The following is a 25,430-nucleotide window of genomic DNA, read 5'->3' on the forward strand; positions in this document are numbered from 1 at the left end:
TTCTCAACACCAAATAAAGCTTTAATGCGAGAGTGCTATTTTTAAGGCCCTGTGGATTTATCTTTGCTTTTGTAACTAGTATTAAAGAAATCATATCTGTGCTGATAAGAGAAAAATTGAAGGGCAGATAAATCTGTAGTTTTGTGTCTCTTGTAGAATCGAGTGAACATGAAGACAAGAGTACAGATGCCTCAGGTGAGATATCTTCCCTGCCTTACACTACTCCTCTGTACTGCCACGCAGAAGTAACAGACACAAACAAGACCATAAAGCCTGAGGATGCTGATGATTTGGGATCCTTGCCTGATAACTGGGAAATGGCATACACAGAAAAAGGAGAAGTCTACTTTATTGAGTAAGTGAAAAAAAATTTGGTCACAGATAACTTATGATAAAGGTGGTTATTTCTTATAGTAATTTGAGTTTTTTTAAACTCAAATAAATTACATTTTATTCATCATTCGAATGGTATGTTATTTATGACAAACTTTGAATCAAATTTGAATTGAGTTTTCCTCCGGGAAAAAAAAACTGGACTTTTACAGGTCAAATTTTTTTTGACGGGAAGATTTTTTTTCCCATTGGAGTCTATGGGGCGTCATTTTTGAAGTGAAAACTTGGTAATAATTTGACTCATCACTACTATTAACATCTTCAAATAGTTCAAGGGACCTCTGCCATTGACTTCTACATGAACTCGGCAGGTTTTAGGTGGAGAATAATTGAACTAGAACTGTTTCCAGGGTCGAGGTGTGATAAATCTGATTATTATTATTCAAATTCGAGTTGGTGGTTTAAAATTCAAATGTGTGAGTTTTGACCAAAACTAATTCACCATTCGAACCTTAGTAAATCTGCCCCAAATGGATGACAAAATATTTTGTTAATTTTGGCTGAATATAATCAATTAAAATAGTAGATCCATAACCCTGAAAATTATTATATTAAATGCTGCTATGGTTGCTATGGTTTACTTCTCCTGGATAAACTTGGTGCCTTTTATTACATAATCCCCTTGGTGTTTTTTTAAATATGGGTAATGATCATTATGGTATTCCTCTGTATGTTTCACTGCAGCCTGAGTTGGCGCAGTTGCCTACTATATGATACAGTATGCTAAGTCTATTTTTTAAGAACCTATCATATGTATATTTGTTTTCTGCCGATTAATTGAGGTGCAATATTTTAGTACAGCAACTGATCATACATTTGCTTTCATTGTCGAACCTGCACAGTCAAACATAATTGCTGACTGGATACTTTGAGTTGCTGCATTATAACAGCTCGGCGCTTTTGAATAAGGTTCAGTTGGTGTGTGTGTAACACAGCTGTGCAAAACTAGTCTTGACTTCACCATTTGTTGGTCTAACCGAATGTTTTTACTTCCTATTGTTTCTTGTCTATGTAAAATCTCGGATTTCTACAGTACATGTGTGTCCTGTAAATTACTTACAGACTATGTCTGTTTATGCATGTATAAGAAAGATGAAAACACATGAAATGTACAAAAAAAGTTGCTAGGAGAGGTTGAGTTGAGCATTCATAGTGAGGCACACCAAAATAGGAAGTAATTTTGCATAATTGTTATAGTTGAACACATCTTTGCCCATGTGTTTATGTGATCAGGCAACATACTCTGGATGTATGCTGTAGTACATCCAAAGTATTCAAATGAAACTATAAATCAGTACTTTTCTGTTGAAGGTATGTGCAGGAAGTGGCCCATCAAGTTATTTTATCTCAAGACTGGCTAGCAACCCAAAATCCTTCTTGGTTTGACATCATTTCGTTACAATTCCACCATCAAACATTGGGTTTATTGAATGTTTTGCTCTCTGCAGAGAAACAAATTGGATGGTGCCATTTTAAATGACCTGCTCTGTTTATTTAAATCACTATAAATGAGACTTCATGTTTGTCACTGTACTGACCATGCTAATCTCACAATGTATACAGCCAACTTTTTTTGAAAAAAAGTATTTTTTTGTATATCTTACTATAAAAAGGATCAGGTAACATTCCTAAAGAAATTATTTACAAAGTGGGGTTTATACTCTTTGTACAAAGAGTATAAACCCCACTTTGTAAATCATTTTTGATTTGGTGTACCGTTGGAGATACTCTTTTGGCAAATTCCGGCTTAGGTATCATTGCATTGTTGCCCAATTTAACATTTTAATTTGGATTTAACATTCCTAAAGAGCCAGCAATTTAACAAGTATAACAAGTTCTTTATGAAATTATCTGATCTACAGGTATGTTTTTTTGTACTGTGCACTTTACTAATCCAATGATCTTCTATTTTACAAATGTTAGAAGCAGATTAAAAACATTTGGACAACCAGCTTCCTTTGTGATTCATCCACTGGTTAATGCCAGTAGGTACATTAGAAAATGTCTTATCCTTGTCCTTGTAATGGCATTTGCATTATGTCACTTGTTATATGTATTTTTCAAACTAATTGCAAGATGTTTGACAGATTTGACCTTTATGTCTTCTTAGAAATAAATACCAAAAAAGAGGGTTCCAACTGATATAAAACAATGTAATACCTATAATCCATCAGCCGTAATAATTTGCCTATCAATTTCCATATTATACACAGCATAATTTGTCTTAAGTGTCAACAGGCACATACTGCAACACGTTTGTAGATGAAATGCAGAGAAAATTTGCATCTCATATTAAAACAAAATAGTCTAATATGAGAGGTCATTTCTAAAGACATTTTCTGTACATTTCATATACAAAGTGTTTCAGAGTACACGCCTGCTTGTTTAAAGTGTAGTGTACAGGCCTGCTTGTTTTGAAACTCTGATAGTTATCTGTTCCCTAAGCTGTAAAGTTTGGGGCATGTGCACCTGGTGACACCTGGTGAGTTGAACCCCCTTCGTTAATTTCATATTCTACTGGATTAATTATAAAAAGTATAGTCAGGACCTTGTGGATTAAATTGTAGCTACAGTATTTTCAGAGGAAAAACGTGACCGTGCTGTTTTTACGATAGTGGGCTCAAACAATTGGATCTGCAGGAAGTGAAAAGGAGGAGCAGCTCTTCTGATGTCTTCATCCGCTTATGTACCATGTACCCACACACAAGGGACATTGACCGATACAGTTTTCCTATTGGACAGGTGGTCCTCTTCAAATGCCTTTTATCAAAGGGTGGGGTCCATCATTTGATTATATTACCATTAAGAAAATAAAAGCAGTTTAAACATACCAACGTTCTTTCATCATGATTTTGACTTTGAGACAGGTAGACTATCCCAGGATGTGCACCTTCATTATAATTAAAGAGGATGGTTTTCTTGGTATGTCTTTTGCCAAAATTGGCTAAATTGCCTGACAAACCCTGGGCATGTATGACCAACTTAAGCAATACATACTTGTCAGGCTTACAAAATTTTGGATGCGAAGAAATCAGGTTGTATAAAATAAGGGCATTTGAGATTCCACAACATCTCTCAAAGGCACAGTGTGACCCTGACATTCAAGGTTGCCACTCAAGCTCTCAGAATCATTCTGCCCAGAATTATACCTTTAATCAGGTGTCTGAAATACAAACCTATACTGTTTGTCTATATAACACTTAAGCAAAACCTGCTTTGTATTGTTTTTGTACAGATTTTGTATAACTCCTCTGTCCTACTGCTTGAATCCTAATATACATGTTGAATCAAAGCAAGGGGTAGCCAAGGAAGGTAATCAAGAAGTGCTTAATCAAGGAAGTCGCCTGCTGTTTTTTCGTCAGTTTTAAGTGCCACCCTGTGCTGGTGTGCACTCATGCATAGGCCTTTTCCATTCATACTGCAGTATAAGGGCTTTAGAACACGGGCAGATTCGGGGAGATTTAGTCGCCTGGCGACTAATCGCCTCTTCTGCGTGGTGACAATCTCCCCGTACTGCCTTCCCCCTGCTATAATGAGAAAACTCCAGTGCCAATGCACTTGCGGAGCTTCGATTTCCAAAGTCACCAGGCGACTAAATCTCCCCAAATCTGCCAAAGCCCTTATACTGCAGGCTAAGACACCAAAGCTTATTAGAAGAATCTCTGTGTCTTTGTTGACAATTATTTCTCTCATAATTTCAGTTACTACAGATTAGTCACAGATTCATACCTGTTATTGTACAAATAAGTTTGTGTTGTTTTTAGTGTTTTTCTTGCCATGTTCCCATGTTTCTTTTTCCTGTATTAGGAACTGTCGCCGAATGCTGGATCTGTTTCAGGGTAATCAAATATTTAAATATGGCTTTCCTACACTTACATTTATTTCATATTCTCTGAAAAAAATATGCTCTAGGGTTTGTGTGTATTTTAGTTGTAACATCTGGTTTCTATCATACCCTATTTCTTCAAAATTATCTTCCGCTTTCAAGGATTCTTGCTTGTAAATTGAGCTTGAGTGCAAATTCATCTTACCATAACAATTTGACCATGCATATTTATCATACCATAACTATGATAGCCTTTAAATGTTGCCGGTTGTACTAAGTATGTGGGCTTGACCAAATTGTTATGATTTGAAGTCTGCAGGAAATGTGTAGTAATGTAACATTCTAAGTAAACTTTATGGTACCATGGACACGTTTCAAGTATTTTACAAATGTATTAATCCTTGTATTAATCCTTTTATCTACATAGTATTTGCAAAGACAAGCATAATTTCAAAGTAATAGATAACATCCACATTGAAAATATAGTCCTCTTCTGCTACTGCATGAGATCTAGCACGCATTTAGTTGCTTGTGGCGCTACAGGAGTCCTGTGCCTCCGCTATATGGGAGAGCAGATACACTTTAATATGGTGTGCCTCCACCCAAGGTCAGGACAGGCTGAACTGTAATACCCCTCCCTGGGACATTCTCTGATCCACAATACACATACACAGTGCACTGGTTGATGTGTTTATTTGGCAGGACACTATAGCTTTAAATTACAGTGATACAGGTAGCCTGCCAGCCAGGAGCAACTTCACTGAATAAATGCAGCTGATGATCTCTGAACTGCTGAAGGGAATCTCCACTTATGTGGCAGTTGCTTCAAAGTCCTGAGAAGGACGACCCTTTGGTTTTCCATGCCCTGAGAAGACCACGCTTTGCTCTTTAAAACCCCAGACAAGGACCCCCTTTCCTTCCACACCCTAAATAAAAAGCGCTTTTCTGCCACTGGGGTTCCCTACTGACTTTCTCCCACAGAAACTCTGGGAGCATACACACTTTGCTTGTACTCTGCTGCTCCTCTCTCCCAGCAGCACTTTCTCTCTCCCTCTTCCTTCGTCAGCTCACAGAGGGTGGGGCTGGTTGGGGCTCCTCCCCCTCCTTGCACAGAATCAATACAGAGGAAAAGGGAAGATTGTATCATACTTACCGTGATCTTCCTTTCCTGGACACTCCATGTCATACTTACCGGGATAGCCCCGCCCCAGTGCTCCCATCAGAAGGACGCTCCCCAAAGCTTTAAAAGCCCAACCCCACCCCCCAGTCCGGTGTCTCGTAATAAGCTTCTAGAAACTACCGAAAAAGGGATGGGAAACCTGACATGGAGTGTCCAGGAAAGGAAGATCACGGTAAGTATGATACAATCTTCCCTTTTCCTGGACACTCCATGTCATACTTACCGGGACTTAGCAAGCTAATATCCCAATGGGAGGGAATTTGTTACACATAAGGAAGTGGCCGAGTATAATCTATACCAGATAAAACTCAGAAGAATGAAACCCCCAAAGGTGGACCAAAATCACCTTGTGGAAATCTGTGAACTCTATTTTCAGAGGAAATGGACTGGAAGAGAATAAAAGGAAATAGTACTCCTTAAAGGAACCCACACAAAAGTAATAATACCGAGTGTGAAACCAGCATGACAATTACATTTAAAAAGAGAGAACTATCTCTTATTAAATAGAAGCGGATAGGAACCCAGAGTAACACTTCTACATAGTCTTACTCCTAATACATACCAGCACGTTTATTCCAACCGCATAACATCCACAAGAGGACTCTTGGAAATGGCTCAAAAGCATGGTACCTGCAAAAGAGGATTTAGTAGGGGGAAGGAAAAATACCATCACTAGTATTCTACATGACCCTGCTCTGTATGACACTACCGGTACATGGCATCACCTAGTGTAGTTCCCAGTCTCTTTAATACTAAGGAACCTGTATTTATTCTAGACCATAACCAATACACCTTTCAATGAGAGGTCCGTAGAATGACTTATGGAGAAGGAGTGCTGCCAATGTGGGAATACCTTACCTGCCCTGTGAGGTATCTAGAAGCATTCTGCAGTCTGTACAGATTGAAATTGTTTTTATCTTTAGCTCATGATCCAACACCAAACAAGACTGGATAGTATTAAAGATCAGCGTGCCCTGGAGTAGACCAGGTAAAAGAAATGCCTGCAGATATGCATAACCTTGCTATGATACAGTCCTCGAGCCTTCACAGATGTGACCTGTACATAGCTGGAGTTATTGTACCCCATAGATTGGGCCTATAAACAATCTGTATGGCCTGCTCCCATGAGTTTACCATATAGGAAGAAATTTGAATGACTCAAGGAAGTATTACAACCAACAATACTGCTAGAGATTGGTTATTCTGAAATCCCCGGACATGGACAGTACCATCCTTAAGTGTTCAAGATTAAAATTAATCTAGGTATGGAGATATAATTATTTACCTATTATTCTGCAATGGAACTCCCCTACTAACCATACATGCATGTCCAAGTCTGTTGGCAAGAGATGCAATAACCAGGACCTTGCCTAAGGTCGATACTGCAGCCTTGGTCTAAAAGGATAAAGTGTATAAGACCCTTTTTATAGCTTGATGTTAAGCCCTATGATACTTACCTCAACTAGCCAGGCCAGTCTATGGTGGTGTAAAAGGCTAAACCCAGAGTAACATAGCCCTTTAGAAAACCCAGCATGCCAAGATTGCATGCTTCCTGTCCACCATATGGATTAACATTACAGAATAGCCTGTTATAACGAACCTGTGGATCAAAACTTTTAGCTATAACTGAATTGATGGAGAATACCTAATTTTACAGCCAGCTTTATATGGTAACCATTAATATAATATGTCCCATGAATATATAGTCCAAGAGCTGACCCCTATTGTATTGGAGACAAACTAAATAGGTCTGTACTATAAAATACCTCATTGCAAAGCTCTAAAACCCTGTGGCAGTAGTGAATACAGTATACAGTATGTGATTTAACCAAACATTTGCACTGACTGATGCACCCACTGTCTTCCAGACTGAGACCAGATAAGTTGCACTCCTGTAACCAAGAAAGAGAACCTGATGAATATCATACCAGTTTTATAAATAGACCTTGATTTATCATTGGAATGTACAGAACATCTATCTTGCCTGATATCCAGCTGTGGCGATATTAGAATCCTTGTTAAATGTATATATGACTGTATACATGTCTACGTCCATTTAGCCCCAGGCCAATCCTATCGCAGAAGCAGGATACGTATTTATCTTATTTTCTTAATCAGCCGGAATAAGTCCAGTCGTAGAACATAGATTCTAATTAGTGAGATCCTTAAGACTGATAACTATTCCAACAGCCTATAGTTGAATGTAAGCAAATATATGGACCACGTTGACTTCAAAAGTTGTGGTCTACAAGTTCATGTTATAATACAGCCATTGTATAATACCTACCTGCTGTTTGACTATTGCATAACACCCATATGCAATATAGTCGTATACCTTTAAACCAGAATTGGCCACTACTCTCACACCATCTTTGTAACGGTGCATAATCCTATATATTACATAGCATTTATATGAATCAGAATTGGCCTTAGCCAATCCATTTAGACAAGATACATGTCTACATAAGTTACCACCTTTACTGTATCTGTAACCCATATACCGATTGTGGAATACTTACCGGGACACAGTCCCCTAAGCCATTATGGACTGCTGTAAATAAGGGTATAATACTTATCTGCAACACAGCTGACGTACTTAATTAAGTTCATAATACCTATATCTGACTTGGCTAGCGCCTTTAAGTCAGTCTTGGCTGCTGTTATCAGCAAGCATACGTTACCCTATTGGCTTATTTGCAAGAGTAATCCATGCTTATAACCTAAATCAAAGTTACTTGAAACAGACATGACCCAGGGATACTGGAGCCTTAACTTGTTTTACTATGCTTACATACAAACCTGAAGGTTATATAGGCACCCTCCGGAAATGCCTAGAACCTTACCACACCCATTACTCATCAGTTTAACATTTACCTTCAGTTTGGTTGTTCTATTGATTGGTGTCCAAACCAGAGAGATGTATAGCATGTTCATTTACTTTAGTTATAACCTTAGTAAGCACCAAAGCCACTGAAATGTTTAAGCATATACATACAGTAAGGTTATAGTAGTGACCAGTGGCTGGCCCAATTAATGTATGACATGTGCATTAGTATGTGGTTATTATAGCCAGCTCCGAACCACTGATGTTACCCCATCTACATTCAGTTTGGTGTAATATTAAAAAGTGCCTATACCAAAAATGTCTAACATGTACATTCATATTTGGTTATTAAAACCAGCTCTGGAACCACTAAAAAGTTTCCACATATACAGTCAGTTTGGTTACCACATAATGCAGCAACAGGCCCAGAAATGTATAACATATGCATTTGTATTTGGTTATTCAAGCTAGCTCTAGAATCACTGAAATGTTTCACATATACAGTCAGTTTGGTTACTGCCTTATGCAGTGACACACAGAAATGTATAATATATGCATTTATATTTGGTTATTCAAGCCAGCTCTAGAATCACTGAAATGTTTCCACGTATACAGTCAGTTTGGTTACTGCCTTATGCAGTGATAGACCCATAAATGTATAACATATGCATTTGTATTTGGTTATTAAAGTCAGTTCTAAAATCACTGAAATGTTTCCACATATACAGTCAGTTTGATTACTAGAAAATGCAGTGATAGACCCATAAATGTAGAACATATGCCTTTGTATTTGATTATTCAAGCCAGCTCTAGAATCACTGAAATGTTTCCACATATACAGTCAGTTTGGTTACTGCCTTATGCAGTGATAGGCCCATAAATGTATAACATACACATTTTGTTTCCACATATACAGACAGTTTGGTTACTGCCTTATGCAGCGACAGGCCCATAAATGTATAACATATGCATTTGGTTATTAAAGCCAGCTCTAGAATCACTGAAACAAACAGTCAGTTTGGTTGCAATATTCAGTAGTGCCAGGACTAGGAATTCCTACATAATGCAGACAGAGCACTCGGCCCAAGAGTAAAGAGGCCCCTTTCTCTGGCTGCCCATCCCAGCTAGCCAGTATCCACATGCTCACACATATACACACGCAAATACACACATATATAAACACATATATATACTGGCTAAACAGTTTACTTCCTTCCATACAGCAATGTCTAAGCTAGCTAAATCAGAAGCAGAGTAGAAGAAGTACATGTTAATTTAGTTAACAAACCTTTACTATAAAGGAAAGAGTCGTAACACAGAACCTTACCTGATGTTTCAGATAATCAATCTGAGCTGCTAAGGGAGGGGCTGGGAGGGGATCTACCTGTTCATTAACTGAACCTGAACACTGACCTCCAGAGTAATTACCCAATTACCTGCAGCTGCTGTTAACCGAACATGCAGATCAACATAGTATTCTCAGCGCTCAAATAAGAAGGCTAACATTGTATTTGCAACATTCACATCACATATAGACAAGTCTTGCCTTAATGCTGCTTTCAGACCCTGCAGATCATCATTGCATAGAACTGCTCTCAGCTGCTCTCAGCACGTAGAAACAGTTTTGCATTATCACTGCATTGCATTATCATTGCTCATAGAACGTATATATCAGCCTTGCAGCTGCACAGTTCTTCCAATGGCCAACATGGCTCATACTTTTTTAAGAGTTAGGAGACTCTGGAACAAGGTGGCATTCTCAGCTTAAATTTAGCTTTAACTGCCAGTAGATTTAAGACCACAGGGTTTTCTTTTATTTAACCCTGGAAGCTGCCAATTACCTCAACCTTGGGAAAGTCTTTTGAGGGAGGCAGCTGGCTCTGACACCTAAATTCCTCCAGAAGAAAAAAATAATACCCCCATGTGGGGGAAAAAAGAGAAGGAGGCCATAAGGTTCAGGCCGCTAACTAAATATTTGTCATCAGAATAACGTACCTAACTGCCACCTCCCTCTCCCATCCGTAAAAATCATAAAGGGTGTATGAGCCATATACCCCAATGCCGCTGGACGCTTTTTAGACATGCCCAGGTAGGCATACGGATGGGGGGACATAGCACTTGCCACAGACCTGGATGTAATCAGGCTGGAGGGCACATGGATCAAGGAAAGCAATGATATTAGCCACAAAAAACACAGTAAAAACTGTGCCTACCTGATCCAGATGTTTAAACACTGAAGATTCCACCTGAGGTAATGTGCTTAGGGGTAAAAGATCACCAGGACCAACCCGAGTCCCTAGGATGCTAACAGCAGCCCTACTGCTTCCCCAAGGTTAAAAAGAAAACTTGCTTCTAACAGGAGCAAAAAAAAAAAACTGAAGCAGAAGGAAAAAAAGACACCGGACTGGGGGGTGGGGTTGGGCTTTTAAAGCTTTGGGGAGGGTCCTTCTGATGGGAGCACTGGGGTGGGGCTATCCCGGTAAGTATGACATGGAGTGTCCAGGAAAGACAGTGTACACAGCTCTCCTACAAAAATATATATTTACATTTACAGTAGTGTATTATATGGTTGTAACTTACCTTTATTGTTTAACATATTTACCCATAATGCTTAGATGTATTTGTATATAATATGGGAAAATGTACTTGTATATGTATTAGTTTTGAATCAGGAAGTTTTTTTGCACATTTTTTTGTATAGAAATGCTCATTTGATCACAAAATGATTGGGTGAACTACATACATTTACAATTTAATAAAGATGCACTGTATAACCTTAATAGGTTTTGAGTGCCAGACCAAATGTGCATGTAGACCTGCGCTTTCAGTTATGGATGTCCAGTCTACAACTATTACAATCTCTCATCAGCTTTTTCTTTAGACTTATCAGAAACCTGGTTCAAATGTCTATTAATTTATGGCTAGCATGTAGATATGAAATAATTAATTCACACAATTTTACTGGTCAATTATTATTTACCTCACATTTGGCAACCCTTGACTGATATGACTTTCCATGTTGGCCAAAGTTTACACCAATGTTTCAATTACTTGAAGCCTGTCTAACTTTATTATGCTGTATTGAGACCTTCAGAGTATTTATACAGGTATAGGATCTGTTACCTGGAAACCAATTATCCAGAAGGCTCTGAATTACAGGAATGCTGTCTCCCATATCCTCCATTTTAGCAAAATAATTAAAATTAATTTTTAAAAATGATTACCTTTTTCTCTGTAATAATAAAGCAGTACCTTTTACTAGATTTAAACTAAGATATAATTAATCAATATTGGAGGCAAAACAAGCATATTAAGTTTAATTAAGGCTTAAATATTTTTTTTAGTAGACTTAAGGTATGGAGATCCAAATTACGGAAACATCTGTTATCTAGAAAACCCCAGTTTCCAAACATTCAGGATGACAGGTCCCATACCTGTGCAACAACCGAAAGGCAGGGTCGGCCCACTGAGGCTTCGAACACAGTGGCCACCACCCCCCTTCTGGACCCTCCCGTCCTCTGCAACAACCCCCCACAGGCCCCCCGTCTCTAATTGCAACTCACCCTCTTGGCCCCCTGCACGTACCTGTCTTGTAGTTGCGCCGCGATCGGGGTGAGATCAGGGGGAAGTGAGTGCCATAGATGGGTGTGGGTTGGTGTAGCCCACCAGGTTTCTACCCAGTGTTTCGCTGGCCCAGTCTGACCCTGCAGGTAGGCATGCAAATTATGGGCTACATTTAATTTGATGTCAAAAAATTATTTTCCCTTTTTCCTCTATTGAGTTTTAATGGGATAAACTAAGCAATAAGTTTGAATCCGGCCCTATGTATTTTATATATATTTTTACCTTTTTAAAATTGTAATTGTATTTTTTATTTCATGAGTTATGAGTTTAGTAATAGTTTATTACAAGCTTTAGAGCCTGTGGGGGAAGAACTTCACACACATCATTTGTAAAAGGGTTTTTATTCATTATCAATTGATATTATCAATATCAGGGATTCGAAAGGACAGATTGACCTGGGTGAATCAGAAGCATTGCCAGTGTCATCTGTATTTTGAAATGTAAAGTACTGGGATATGTTATGCTACAGGTCACAATTCACTACATAGCAAAATAATTATTCATTATATCTTTGAATGAAATGCATCCATTTTCTTATTTTGAATAACCAGTACAGAGAATAATACTGCTTCCAGGATATCAAAGACATGGCACTTGCCTAATTACCTCTTCATCGACTCGTTCATATTGATTGTTTCTATGTTATCTACATTTTTTGTGAGAGGGCAGCTGAATCATTTTGCTACCACTGTGATAAGCCACAGTGTCACTTGAAACAAAATACAGGAGGAACAATTTGATTTTACAAGGGTGGCTTTGCACTATTATTAAGCAAATAAAGCACACGTAATGCAGTAAAACGTGTACAATTCCTTCCTACATTGCAAGGGCAGGGATCTTTGGAAACACTAGACTGAATGAAGATCTGGGTATTTCTAATAAATTCCTTTTGCTTTGGATGAGATTTGAATCTCCAATGAGGCTCCCTTGGCAGGCAGGCTGGTTGATTATAATAAAAATAGCTTCTGTGAGCACAGTGAGTTGAGGATGCCAAATTTACAGCTGCCTTGCACTTTTACTCTTCTAACTCCTTTAGGAGTAATTAGAGCCAGTGAGCAAATTAAGTGTATCGGGTGCAGTTTTGCAGGAATAACCCCCTTTCTTCTTGCAGTCTCTGTTCTTTTTTTATATTTCCCCCCTTTCAAGAAATAAATGTGATTCATTTCAGTATGCCCTTCTCAAAGTGGTCTCCTTTCTTTTCAGCCACAACACAAAGACAACGTCATGGCTGGATCCACGTTTAGCAAAAAAAGCAAAGCCTCCAGAAGAGTGCAAAGAGAATGGTAAGTTGTTACGGTTTGTCTGAAAAGAATTCCTGTAACGTCTTCGGTACTGGTCAAGTTAAAGCCTCCCCAGTTTGCCTGGAGGAATTTGTTTAAACATGTTAATTAGCTACACAGAAAGAAGGCGTTTTGGATGAAAACAGTTCGCTCTTTGCAACAGGCAGTTCATCTCCTTCTTTCATTTTTCCTTGTGCCTCACTATTTTTTGTATTCATGGTTATGGTTTACAGCAAACAAAGTTTGATTTTGTATTCGGCATGTGAAGCTTTGTCAAATCTCACAATCATCATCTCGTCTGCTGGGGGATTTGGATTGAGGGAAGGATATTGTGATTTTGTTCTATGAAGGAAGATGCAATGCAATTAGAAGCAGGGGGACCACTTTCAAGGATTTTGATTATAATTTCATGTACATTTAAAGGTAACAGAATGATCTGTGTTATGCATACAGCTTTGCATATTATAAAATAGACTTTGCCATTGAAGTTTACTTTTTACTCACTTTAGTTAGAAATGTTTGGGATTTATTCCCCTTTGGTTGTTTGTTTTCTTTAAGATTGTAATACATTGTAGATAGAATGAGTGTGCAAACCATATATATATATATAACTGCTAATGAATTTGTTTTTTGGCCTATTGTGCTATCTCAGGCATAGCTTGTAAAATGTAATACAAAGCTCACTGATCTGATAAATTGGGTTCTCAATGTTAAAGTAACAAAAATGTTCTTAGTTTGACCTTTAATTGAGCCGAGTGCATACTGTATTCTGTAATGCCGTTATTTAGAGCTCAGCAAATCATTTTGTTCTTGCTACTGAATTAGTTGAATTTGTTGATTCTTTTTATATAGCTGGATTTATGTGATTAGTTATGAGATATATTGGTCAGATTCTTTTCATAATAGATTGTGCCTAGTGCATAGATACTATTGATGTTCTTTATTACACAGCACTATTTTATTCATATGGAATGATCTGATGCATTGTAAATCCAATATGACAATGACTTATCTTTAGGCAGCACCTGTATGTCGTACACCTGTATGCTATAATTGCAGAGCTTCAGTTACAATAATTACAGGAATACATTCTGTCCCCAAGTTAAAAATATCAATTTAAGTGTTATTTTTGCAGCTGGTGAATGCTTAGCCAACCTTAGTTTAAGAATATATATGCTCATTAGGCCAAAACACTACTTGTGTACCAAATATTCCATAGCAAGGCTTCATTTATCTATTAACCTGCACAGCAGTAACTGTAAGAATGTTAATTGCTATGTGCTGTTGTAAAAAACAGCAAAAGAGCCCAGTGTCTGTTTGTATGTGTAAATGAATTAATGTAATTAGCTCTATACAGTGAGTGGTACATGACTTCAGTACAGCAGTGTATGATAACTGTATATAATTTATTACTCTTTTAAATAAATCATTATTTATTTATTTTAAATTTGATGCAGCAATGGATGAATATGTGTAGACATGTACAAAAGCATCTGTGATTATTATATAGATGCTGTTGACATAGTTTCTTTATGCCGACCAATAGTGTGCGTGAGATAATTGGTATTCAAACAAAGCTTTGCCTAGTCATTCATTGAGGAAAACATCCCATTCATAACTGTGATAAGGGTATTTCTCTGGGAGTAATGAATACTTTCACTCACAGTCTGAATTAATATTCAATTTGCACTTCACATCTACTGGAATTATAAAGCAATTTGATTTATATATAGAAATCTACTGAAAGGTTTCCCATAAACGACTGCGTTTGATTAAATGCGTTGTTGGCACCGTTAGTTTACTGTTTGGAATTAAAGTATTTTTTTTATTTCTGCAGCAGGAATACTTTATGTACAACAACATTGCTCCATCCAGTGTGTGCTGTGTTCAACTTTAGGTATTGTTCACAATGCTAATACGTGCCATGAAACAGTTACATAGTACGTTTTATTGGTTGTAAATTGATCACAGCATGCCAGAGATTAATTGCCCCCCTTTTGGGGGAAAGATTTCTGTTATCACCCCAAAATGACAGTTGCATAGCACTTATTGCATTTGTTAGAGCCATTCAGGGGAAGAAATATTAGACAATTTTTGCTTTCAACTATATATATTTTTAAATATTGAACATTCTAAAGTAAACAATACATATTTGTCAAACCTTTTACATGTACAACAGCTACTCTTTTAAGTAAATAGCTTTTTTATGAAGGAAACCTGAAAAGTATATGGCATAGAACTCCAGGGGCCTGGCACAGCTTGATATGTGGAGTGACCGGCCAAGAAAGGCTGTATATGGCACTTTCCAAGATTTTTGCATAGCCTATACAGAGAGATTGCCTATGTGTTGCCAGCATAGTAAGCACAAATTTGCAGGAAAATTAAAGAGGATATTGGCCTTTAATTGTGGCTGCCCTTCTCTTCTCTTAAATTATCAATTCCTAAATTTATGGTTGTCCTGTACACTATATTCAACGTGTGAATGCGCCTATTAGCTTATAGAAAGAAAAAATAAGCGTGCATTCCAGGAATCAACTCTGGATAAGCTCCATTTACACTTTGTGCAAGTACATATCCTTTTGCCAAGTCAAGTGCCCAGTTTTGGCACCAGTCTCTATGTGAAACATTATCAAATGCAATTTTATTGTGTCGAATTAACAGACTTGCTCTCATCCAGTTTACAATTACTTCCTAACAGAAGCCAAAGAGATGTTTTGTCACAAGCTATCTTTCTTAAAAATATAATATGTTGACTGTAATCAGGAAATGTTCTGTTGTGTATTTTTGAATAACATCACTTTATTTTTCCTTAATTTGTTTGTATGATTCACTTGTATAAAATGTCATGCTTTCAGTATTGTTTCCTTTTTAAAAAACTAATACCAGTCTTATGGTACAAAACCAAATAAGGAGTAGTCTATAAATAGTGGAATGTTCATTGCAGTTTAACTGCCGTATCACCCTTGGGTGCATTAACAGAACAGCTTTTTGTTTATCAATTTTCTCTGTTAAGTGTTCTTAATGGTGTGCATATGGAAAACAGTTACAAAGTTACCAACATGTATGTTTCAGTGGTTGCCTTTGGACCCTGGTTTCATTTATACAAAAATATTATATGTTTAATAGTCTGAGAGGTTACAAAGGATCCCAAGGTAACTTATAAGCAACTGAAGACCTGTCTCACATTGGCAAATGTTCATGTTCATAATATATATAAATGACCCTTTTTCAGCCGAAAGGTTGTGCACTATACTGTTTCTGCAATGAATGTGTCTGTAAGTCTTGCACCTTACTGCCCATTAGAAGAACAAATTTGTGGTTTGTTATCCAGAATGCTTGGACCTGGAATTTATCAGGTAAAAGTTCCATCTTGCCCAGCACCATGCTTTAGGCTAATGCTACACAAGACAATCCTATCAGGGGTGCTCATGTTTTTTTAGTGACCTTAAGGCTAATGCCACAAGGGGGTTGACTTCACCTGTGGAAAAAAGCAGGCTGAGAACCTGATCCTACACTGACATCTACTTCTTTCTTTTCCTGCATTCTGAAGCATTTGTATCAGCCCGCGTATTTATGCTGGCTTATTTAGGCTACTACAAATCAGTCAAAAATGTACAACTAGTCTAAATTTAAAATAGAATATTTTTTATTTAATAGGAAATGACTGCTGCGTTTCAAAGCTCTCTAACAAATGAGTTTCAGATAATAGACCTTATATACCTGTATTCATTTTTACCACGTTTGTTTTCTATAAAACAATACAGTTGAAGCACATGTAAATCAGCATGAACCTCAAGTGGCTAGCAGTTTACAATGGAATTGCATCCTTTTTTTTCGTGCTTCCATAATGACATAAAGATTCTACTTTTTTAGAAGGAGTAAGTATTCTGCTGTGTATGAGGCCTTGTAATGTAGCCTGTCTGTTGCAGCATATACACTTTTAAGCTGCTGTGAAAATGTGCAGGTTATCTCCAATGGTTGAATTTTTATGGTATGTATTTCATTTTGGGCAACTGCATTTGTACAGGGAAAAATAAGTATTGACTGGAAGATCTGTGTTATCACTGCCTAGTAACTCTGTAATGTTAACCAGTTTTACTAGCACTGTGTACTTTTTCATATGAATCTTTCCTCTTTGTCACAAATGTCACAAACCTCCCTACACATTCTGGCAGTTGTCATGGTTACACTTAAATTGTTCTTTCACTTGTCAGAATAGCTATGTGCCATGCTTCATTCATGACTGATTGAGAGTTTGACTTCTCTCATTTTATTCTGCTCAGACACATTTTATGCCAGTGTTTTTCAAGTTGAAGGGGATATGTCTATGGCAAGCAGCACAGTGTCAAAGTCATGTTTTTATATGATGCAATAAATCCTAAAGGGTCCTACATATAGTCGCCCCAAGAAATAGGGCTTGTGTTTAAATTCATTTTTCATTATGTTTTCAAGTAATTATATATTGTTTTTGTGATCTGTTGCAGTAAATAGTGCAGAACAATTACCATTGATTCTCTGTCCAATTGTCCTTCGCTGCCCCATTGTCCAAAACAATTGTAAGAGGAAAATTAAAAGATTCAAATCATCTTTTTTAGTTAACCCCCCCAAATAATTTATTAGTTATTATAATGGAAAAAAACATAAGGAAATATAGATAAGAAAAGGCGGAATACATTTTAATAGACCCCCTATTTATGTGGCTAGTGCTCCACATTGTTGACCTCCCCCTGCAAAGCACTTTGTTACAGCACTGCAGGAAGGAGTCATTACCTAGAACCAATGAAACAGGTATGCAAATGAGGTACCAATATGTTACATGAGTTTTAACCCAGCAACAACGAAGGAGGCACTGGCAGGGAGTGAAGCCATAAGGGCCATTACACTTATGGGTCCCTACACTCCCATTCTTGAAAGAAAATCATATGCAGCTAAAATAAATAGGCTGAAAAAAAAACCAGAAACTGAAATGTCTCCTTGTTTTCGCACTCTGACAGAACTCCATCTAGGATGTTCATGGGCAAGACATACAGGGCCGGATTTACATAGTGGGCGCCCAGTGGCGTAACTTCGGATGCCAGGGCCCCCCTGCAAAAAATGTTTTAGGGCCCCCTCTGCACAAAATAGTGGGAGCATTTCATTTATAATATCCCCAGAACTATAGAATGATAGCAAAGTGTCAATTTCACATACAAATGCCCCAGAACTACAGAAGGATGGCAAAGGGTCAATTTTGCATTTCTCTCTGTAAAGGCTATGAGCAAACTTAGGGGCTGAAGTAAGACCATGCCCACTTTGAATATATAGATAGCAAGGTATCTATTTTCGCTCTTCCTCTAAACCTCTTCCTATAATTCTCATTGTTCTGAACAAAAAACACTAATGCAATTTCAATTATAATGCCCATAAAACACTAAGCAGAATGAATGCAGTGGCAATTTCATGTAAAATAGCAATTTTAATTATAAATACCCCCAGCACTCATAACAAGATGACACTGTGGTGGATTCATAGATAATAAATTCAGCACATAAATTAAAATAAATCTCAACTCCCCGCCTCACCCTACAAACATCCAGCGACACAATGAACTGGAGAAAACCTAAGGTACAGGTAGCATCCTATACCAAATGTACAGTACCAATTGCAGGTCTTATCAAGAGTCCGCAGCCTAGCACTAGAACCATTACCTCTTTCCCATGCTTGAATTTGATGCTCAGCTCACTAATAGGAAATTCCTCTGTGGAGCGGTCACATGGTACGATCACATGACCGTGACGTCAGGTGCATTCTAAAGGTAGGAACTAGACGCTACCCTGACTGATGTGATCCATGCCAGATCTGCTGCATCATCAATCACTGTGTGCGCTCTTAAAAAAAAAAACTTTGTGTATTACAAAATGTTACCTCACACGCTGTTGCACGAAGCGCACACAGTGATTGATGATGCAGCAGGTCTGGCACGGATCTTTAGAGATTCTTCTGCTTTTGAACTTTGTGGGGGGAGGAAGAGGAACAATTACCAACAGCTTATCCCGGCTAGTGGCTACCTTCATGATGCGGGGGATGAAATTGGCTTAAGGCCGGCACTGCACTTGCGCATACTACTGAGGAAGCAGGCCTTGCCGGGCCCCCTGTACTCCCGGGCCCCCTGCGACTGTGGGGTCTGCTTCCTCGGTAGTTACGCCACTGTGGGCGCCTCTAGGCCCACTGCTGTTTGTCGCCCCTGTCCCCTCCGCTTTTTTTCGTGCAAATTTTCATCATCTGGACCACTGTGGGTGTGGTTGGGCAGCATGCCACCCCCCTAAAATCCTGCCGCCCTAGGCCTGGGCCTAAGTGACCTTTCCACAAATCCGGGCCTGAAGACATACATGCATGAATGCAAAGTAAATATGTACTTAGGAAAATGATTGTCATTTTCACTCATTTTTATCCTTTCTAGGGCAATTTCTCCTTTCAATGTTTTATTTCAATTTGGATGACATCATCACTATCATCCTATCAGGAAGATGTGGGGGAGAAAACAAAATGCATGTTGTGTATTAGCATGCAGGTTAGACCTTGATGAAGCAACCAGTTCAGTAGTTGCTAATCCATGAATATTAAAAAATCTGCATGTGTAAACCATCTTATGCATCACACTGGAAAATTTGCATTCAAGGCGAACGTGACTTTGATGAATATGCCCTTAGACATAGCAGAACAAATAGGAGAATCTATTTTCCATTGTAAGAATCTTTACTTCTTTATACAATAATAAGCTAAAAAAAAAAAAAGTGAGTGTTTTAAAATGACTTTGCTATATTCCAGTTATCTGGACTGCACTGGCTAGCCATTCAGCCATGTGAACCTTTTTGCTATTTTGAGAATGAAAGGAAACTTCACAATTTACCGCCTGGTTACCAACTACCTGGTACAGCATCAAACTGCACATTTAAGTAAAATTTCCCCATAAAAGTTAGTGTGTCATGGTAGAATTAACCATGTCAACCAGCCTTGTATCACAAATAGGAAAAGAAGAACATGTTATTTAATGTACAGTAACTTGTCTCACCACTGACTGAGAGAATAAACACTCAAGTAGAGGATAGATATAAATGTGGTGAAACACCCCAACAAGATACATATATTTAATATACTCAATTTATTCAATAAGTCCGTAAGAACCATTATATTTAAAATGACTTCCAATACTTCATTCTGAGGAACAACTAGATCCCATTGATCAATCAGACTGCACCATTCCACAGTATTAGAACTTCAGCAGGGAATTTGTTAAACCCAAAGTCTTAGGCTATGCATTTTACCAATAACAGTGAGTAATGCTGTAGTATCTGAGAACTACTTAGCAGGGCATGTCCTTATATTTGCTGTAAAATCACATGCCAGCCATCTGGCCAATGAGATCACACCATTCCAAAGTACTGTAAAAGTGTCAGCAGTAAATTGTTGCAATGATTTACTAGGTAGTGCAGGGCACAGGCCCACCTACCTACCTAAACACAGATGTTGGGAATGTAATAAATTGAAATGTATTGATGGATTATTTTTTAACCCAGTTTCAGTGTTACAAATCCCTTAAAGAGGAAGCAAATCCCATTATTTTATCTAAGGTGTAAATATTTTAGAAACCATTAAATAGAAAATGAATGCAAATGACAAAAGTTCTTAGAGAAGCAATTTGAGTAAGTTTGCATCAATTCATTTGTTTTTATTTTAGATTCTCTTTAATGGAATAAACATTATCATGGTCATGATTAAACTCCAGGCAGATGGCCAGTACGTGTGTGTATCAGTACTGTACAGGTATGGGATCTGTTATCCAGAAACCCATTATCCCGAAAGCTCCGAATTATGGAAAGGCCATCTCTTATAGACTCCATTTTATCCAAATAATCCAATTATTTTAAAAAATAATTTCCTTTTCTCTGTAATAATAAAACAGTACCTTGTACTTCACCCAAACTAAAATACAATTAATACTTATTGGAACAAAGCCAGCCTATTGAGTTATTTAATGTTTATATGATTATCTAGAAGACTTAAGGTATGAAGATCCAAATTACGGAAAGATCCCTTATCCAGAAATCCCCAGGTCCTGAACATGCTGGATAACCGGTCCCATACCTGTACACAAAGTTTTACTAGAGATCCTTTAGTCTGTGTTTAGCCAGTCATACTAAGAAATGTGCAGCAGAAGGAAGATTCTGAAGTCCGATGTTGTGCACTCAGTTGAGTTGGGTATCTATTCTTTGCTTGATAATTTATTATTCAATACAAATTGTCTTAGTCTTATATTAGAGACAGTGAAAAGATATGTTGAATATGTTCAAAGGAACCACCAGTAGCACACATCAGGAGTATGGAGAAGGAAAATATACTTTTGTATTTGACAATGTAGTAATGAAGTTGGAGTTTTAATGATGGAGGAATGAGAAGTAGTCTAGATGTTTTAGAGAGCCATAAGAGAATTTCCTCCTGGTTGGTTCCAGCCTTTTCTCTGAGATGATTAGCAAAGCTTTGAATTATTTATAACCTGAATGTGCAACAGTAACACATGATAGAAGAAGTTATTTTGTGATGCAAACCAAGCTATTTGTCTGACTTCCTTTAAAGATGTTCAGCAGAGTTATCGCAAAATTATGAGATTTAAGGTTTAATGTTTAAAATGATTTTCACTAATGCAATGCAATGGCAGTCATAATATTGTTTATACATTACTTATAGAAAATAATTTTAACCCTTTAAGTGCCACAGAACGTAGAATCTACGTTCTGTGGATCAAAGGACCAAAGTGCCACAGATCGTAGATTCTACGTTCTGCAGCACTTCCGGGTTTGCGAGCGGAGGAGCGGCTGTTAGAGCCGCTCGCTCCGTTCCTTCACGATCCCCTGCCCCTAGGCAATAAGCAGAGCAGGGGATCGAGTGGCCCCTGGGGCGCGATCGCCCAGGGGCCCCAAAGCAGCAGCAGGGATGCGTTTCCTATGCGTCCTGCTGTTGCCTGCACTTCACTTCTGCCCAGCTCCGCCCCCCCATGCCTGATGACCGTTGGAGCTGCAGATCTGCTGCGTGGGGCCCTTTCTCATCGATCTGATGCATCTACCCCAGGTAAGTGTAACATTTACACACACAAAAACACACAAACACACCAACACACACTTATTACAGTAATATACACTTACATTCACACTTACACACACTCACACATAGATTTTTGGGGATTGGGGGGGGTCACACACACTCACGGCACCCATGTACACTTGCACACGTGCACAAGCGCAAATAACATGCAATTTACCCGTTGTGCACATGCATATGTACATATATGGCTTTGTGGCTTTTTTTTTTTTTCTTATCGCATCGTCTCTTTTTTGGCTAAAAAAAATGTTTTATTGCCGTTCCGAATAGCGTATTCGCTAACCGTACTGTGCAATAGCTTTTGTATGTTATTTTGGTGGTTATATTGCAATTTTGGGTATTTTGGTGCATTTTTAGCCATTTTATTGAATTTTTAGCCATTTTATTGCATTTTCAGCTCTGCATTTGTGTTGTTCACTTGTTTCTGTCCGTATAATCGATTTGGCCCAGCTAAAATATTCAAACGGTAATTCTGGTGGCCGATTACACTAGTGTGAAAAAAAAAAAAAGCATTGATTTTTGTGGTTTTACTAGGTTTTGGTGATTTATTTGCATTTCACACTGTTCTGTGTTATTTTGTTTTGCCTATGTAAATTTTATCTACTATATATCCATTTGTGGGTCTCTGTGCGCCACATAGTCTGGTAAATCTATGCATATTGGGCATCAAAGTGTTCAGTAGACCCCTGTCGTTCATATTTAGGATGTTTTATGCTGATACGTTACGAAATGTGGGGCACATAATGGGGTAAAATAAAGCTTTGTGACGATTTTCAGAAATTTGATAAAAACCGCTACGTTCAGCATAGCTTTGCAGTTTGGTAGTTTGTAGTAGAAAGATGTAATTACCTTTGTTTAGATTCGTCAGAATGTGTACTTTCTAAAAAATATATGGTTTTCTAGGGTCTCCATACTGTTAGGGGGTCTTATGGTGCAAATACACATACTGGGTGCTTATATTGCAGCAGCCAGAGCGTCAGCCATGAAAATTTATATACACTACTGTCATTTGGGCGCCTCTGTACACCACATAGTTTGGTAAATCTATGCATATTGGGCATCAAAGTGTTCAGTAGACCCCTGTCGTTCATATTTAGGATGTTTTATGCTGATAAGTTATGAAATGTGGGGCATATAATGGGGTAAAATTCAAGCTTTGTGACGATTTTCAGAAATTTGATAAAAACCGTTATGTTCAGCATTGCTTTGCAGTTTGCCAGTTTGCAGTAGAAACACTTATTTACCCATATTGGATTCGTCAGAATGTGTACTTTCTGAAAATATATGGTTTTCTGGGGTCTCTGTACTGTTAGGGGGTCTAATGTCGCATATTACACACACCAGGTGCTTATATTGCAGCAGCCAGCGCGTCAGCCGTAAAAAAGTATATACACTATTGTCATTTGGGGGTCTCTGTGCGCCACATAGTTTGGTATATCTATGCATATTGGGCATCAAAGTGTTCAGTAGACCCCTGGCGTTCATATTTAGGATGTTTTATGCTGATAAGTTACGAAATATGGGGCATATAATGGGGTAAAATTCAAGCTTTGTGACGATTTTCGGAAATTTGATAAAAACCGTTACGTTCAGCATTGCTTTGCAGTTTGGCAGTTTGCAGTAGGAACACATATTTACCCATATTGGATTCGTCAGAATGTGTACTTTCTGGAAATATATGGTTTTCTGGGGTCTCTGTACTGTTAGGGGGGTCTAATGTCGCATATTACACACACCGGGTGCTTATATTGCAGCAGCCAGCGCGTCAGCCGTAAAAAAGTATATACACTATTGTCATTTGGGGGTCTCTGTGCGCCACATAGTTTGGTATATCTATGCATATTGGGCATCAAAGTGTTCAGTAGACCCCTGGCGTTCATATTTAGGATGTTTTATGCTAAGTTACAAAATGTGGGGCATATAATGGGGTAAAATTCAAGCTTTGTGACGATTTTCAGAAATTTGATAAAAACCGTTATGTTCAGCATTGCTTTGCAGTTTGGCAGTTTGCAGTTGAAACACTTATTTACCCATATTGGATTCGTCAGAATGTGTACTTTCTGAAAATATATGGTTTTCTAGGGTCTCCATACTGTTAGGGGTCTTATGATGCAAATACACATACTGGGTGCTTATATTGCAGCAGCCAGAGCGTCAGCCATGAAAATTTATATACACTATTGTCATTTGGGCGCCTCTGTACACCACATAGTTTGGTAAATCTATGCATATTGGGCATCAAAGTGTTCAGTAGACCCCTGTCGTTCATATTTAGGATGTTTTATGCTGATAAGTTACGAAATGTGGGGCATATAATGGGGTAAAATTCAAGCTATGTGAAGATTTTCAGAAATTTGATAAAAACCGTTATGTTCAGCATTGCTTTGCAGTTTGGCAGTTTGCAGTAGAAACACATATTTACCCATATTGGATTTGTCAAAATGTGTACTTTCTGAAAATATATGGTTTTCTGGGGTCTCTGTACTGTTAGGGGGGGTCTAATGTCGCATATTACACACACCGGGTGCTTATATTGCAGCAGCCAGCGCGTCAGCTGTGAAAATGTATATACACTATTGTCATTTGGGGGTCTCTGTGCGCCACATAGTTTGGTATATCTATGCATATTGGGCATCAAAGTGTTTAGTAGACCCCTGGCGTTCATATTTAGGATGTTTTATGCTGATAAGTTACGAAATGTGGGGCATATAATGGGGTAAAATTCAAGCTTTGTGACGATTTTCAGAAATTTGATAAAAACCGTTACGTTCAGCATTGCTTTGCAGTTTGGCAGTTTGCAGTAGAAACACTTATTTACCCATATTGGATTCGTCAGAATGTGTACTTTCTGAAAATATATGGTTTTCTGGGGTCTCTGTACTGTTAGGTGGTCTAATGAAAATCTCTATACATATTGTCATTTGGGGGTCTCTGTGCGCCACATAGTTTGGTATATCTATGCACATTGAGCATCAAACTGTTTAGTAGACCCCTATGTTTATATTTAGGATGCTTCATGCTGGTAATGATACATGGACAATACGATGCTGGAAAGTTGAAGCTTTGAGGCAATTTTCAGATATTTCACCAAAACCGACAATTGTGGGAAAGCCTTGCGACTCAGTAGTTTGGAGCAGAAAGGCATGGGTACCCATTTTAGATTCTGTA

General features: G+C 38.1%; 1 protein-coding gene across 7 annotated transcripts in view; it reads left to right on the plus strand.

Moving 5' to 3' along the window:
* Positions 1-25,430, plus strand: part of magi2.S (membrane associated guanylate kinase, WW and PDZ domain containing 2 S homeolog) — a 375,483-nt gene that overhangs the window by 243,381 nt on the left and 106,672 nt on the right. For all 7 annotated transcript variants that reach the window (XM_041588487.1, XM_041588488.1, XM_018255760.2 and 4 more), the window contains exons 5-6: positions 157-355; positions 13,051-13,130. In XM_041588487.1, coding sequence (XP_041444421.1) covers positions 157-355; positions 13,051-13,130 — 279 coding nt within the window. The remainder of the gene's footprint in view (positions 1-156; positions 356-13,050; positions 13,131-25,430) is intronic.

Source organism: Xenopus laevis, chromosome 3S (genome assembly GCF_017654675.1).
Source record: "Xenopus laevis strain J_2021 chromosome 3S, Xenopus_laevis_v10.1, whole genome shotgun sequence".
Classification (NCBI taxonomy): domain Eukaryota; kingdom Metazoa; phylum Chordata; class Amphibia; order Anura; family Pipidae; genus Xenopus; species Xenopus laevis.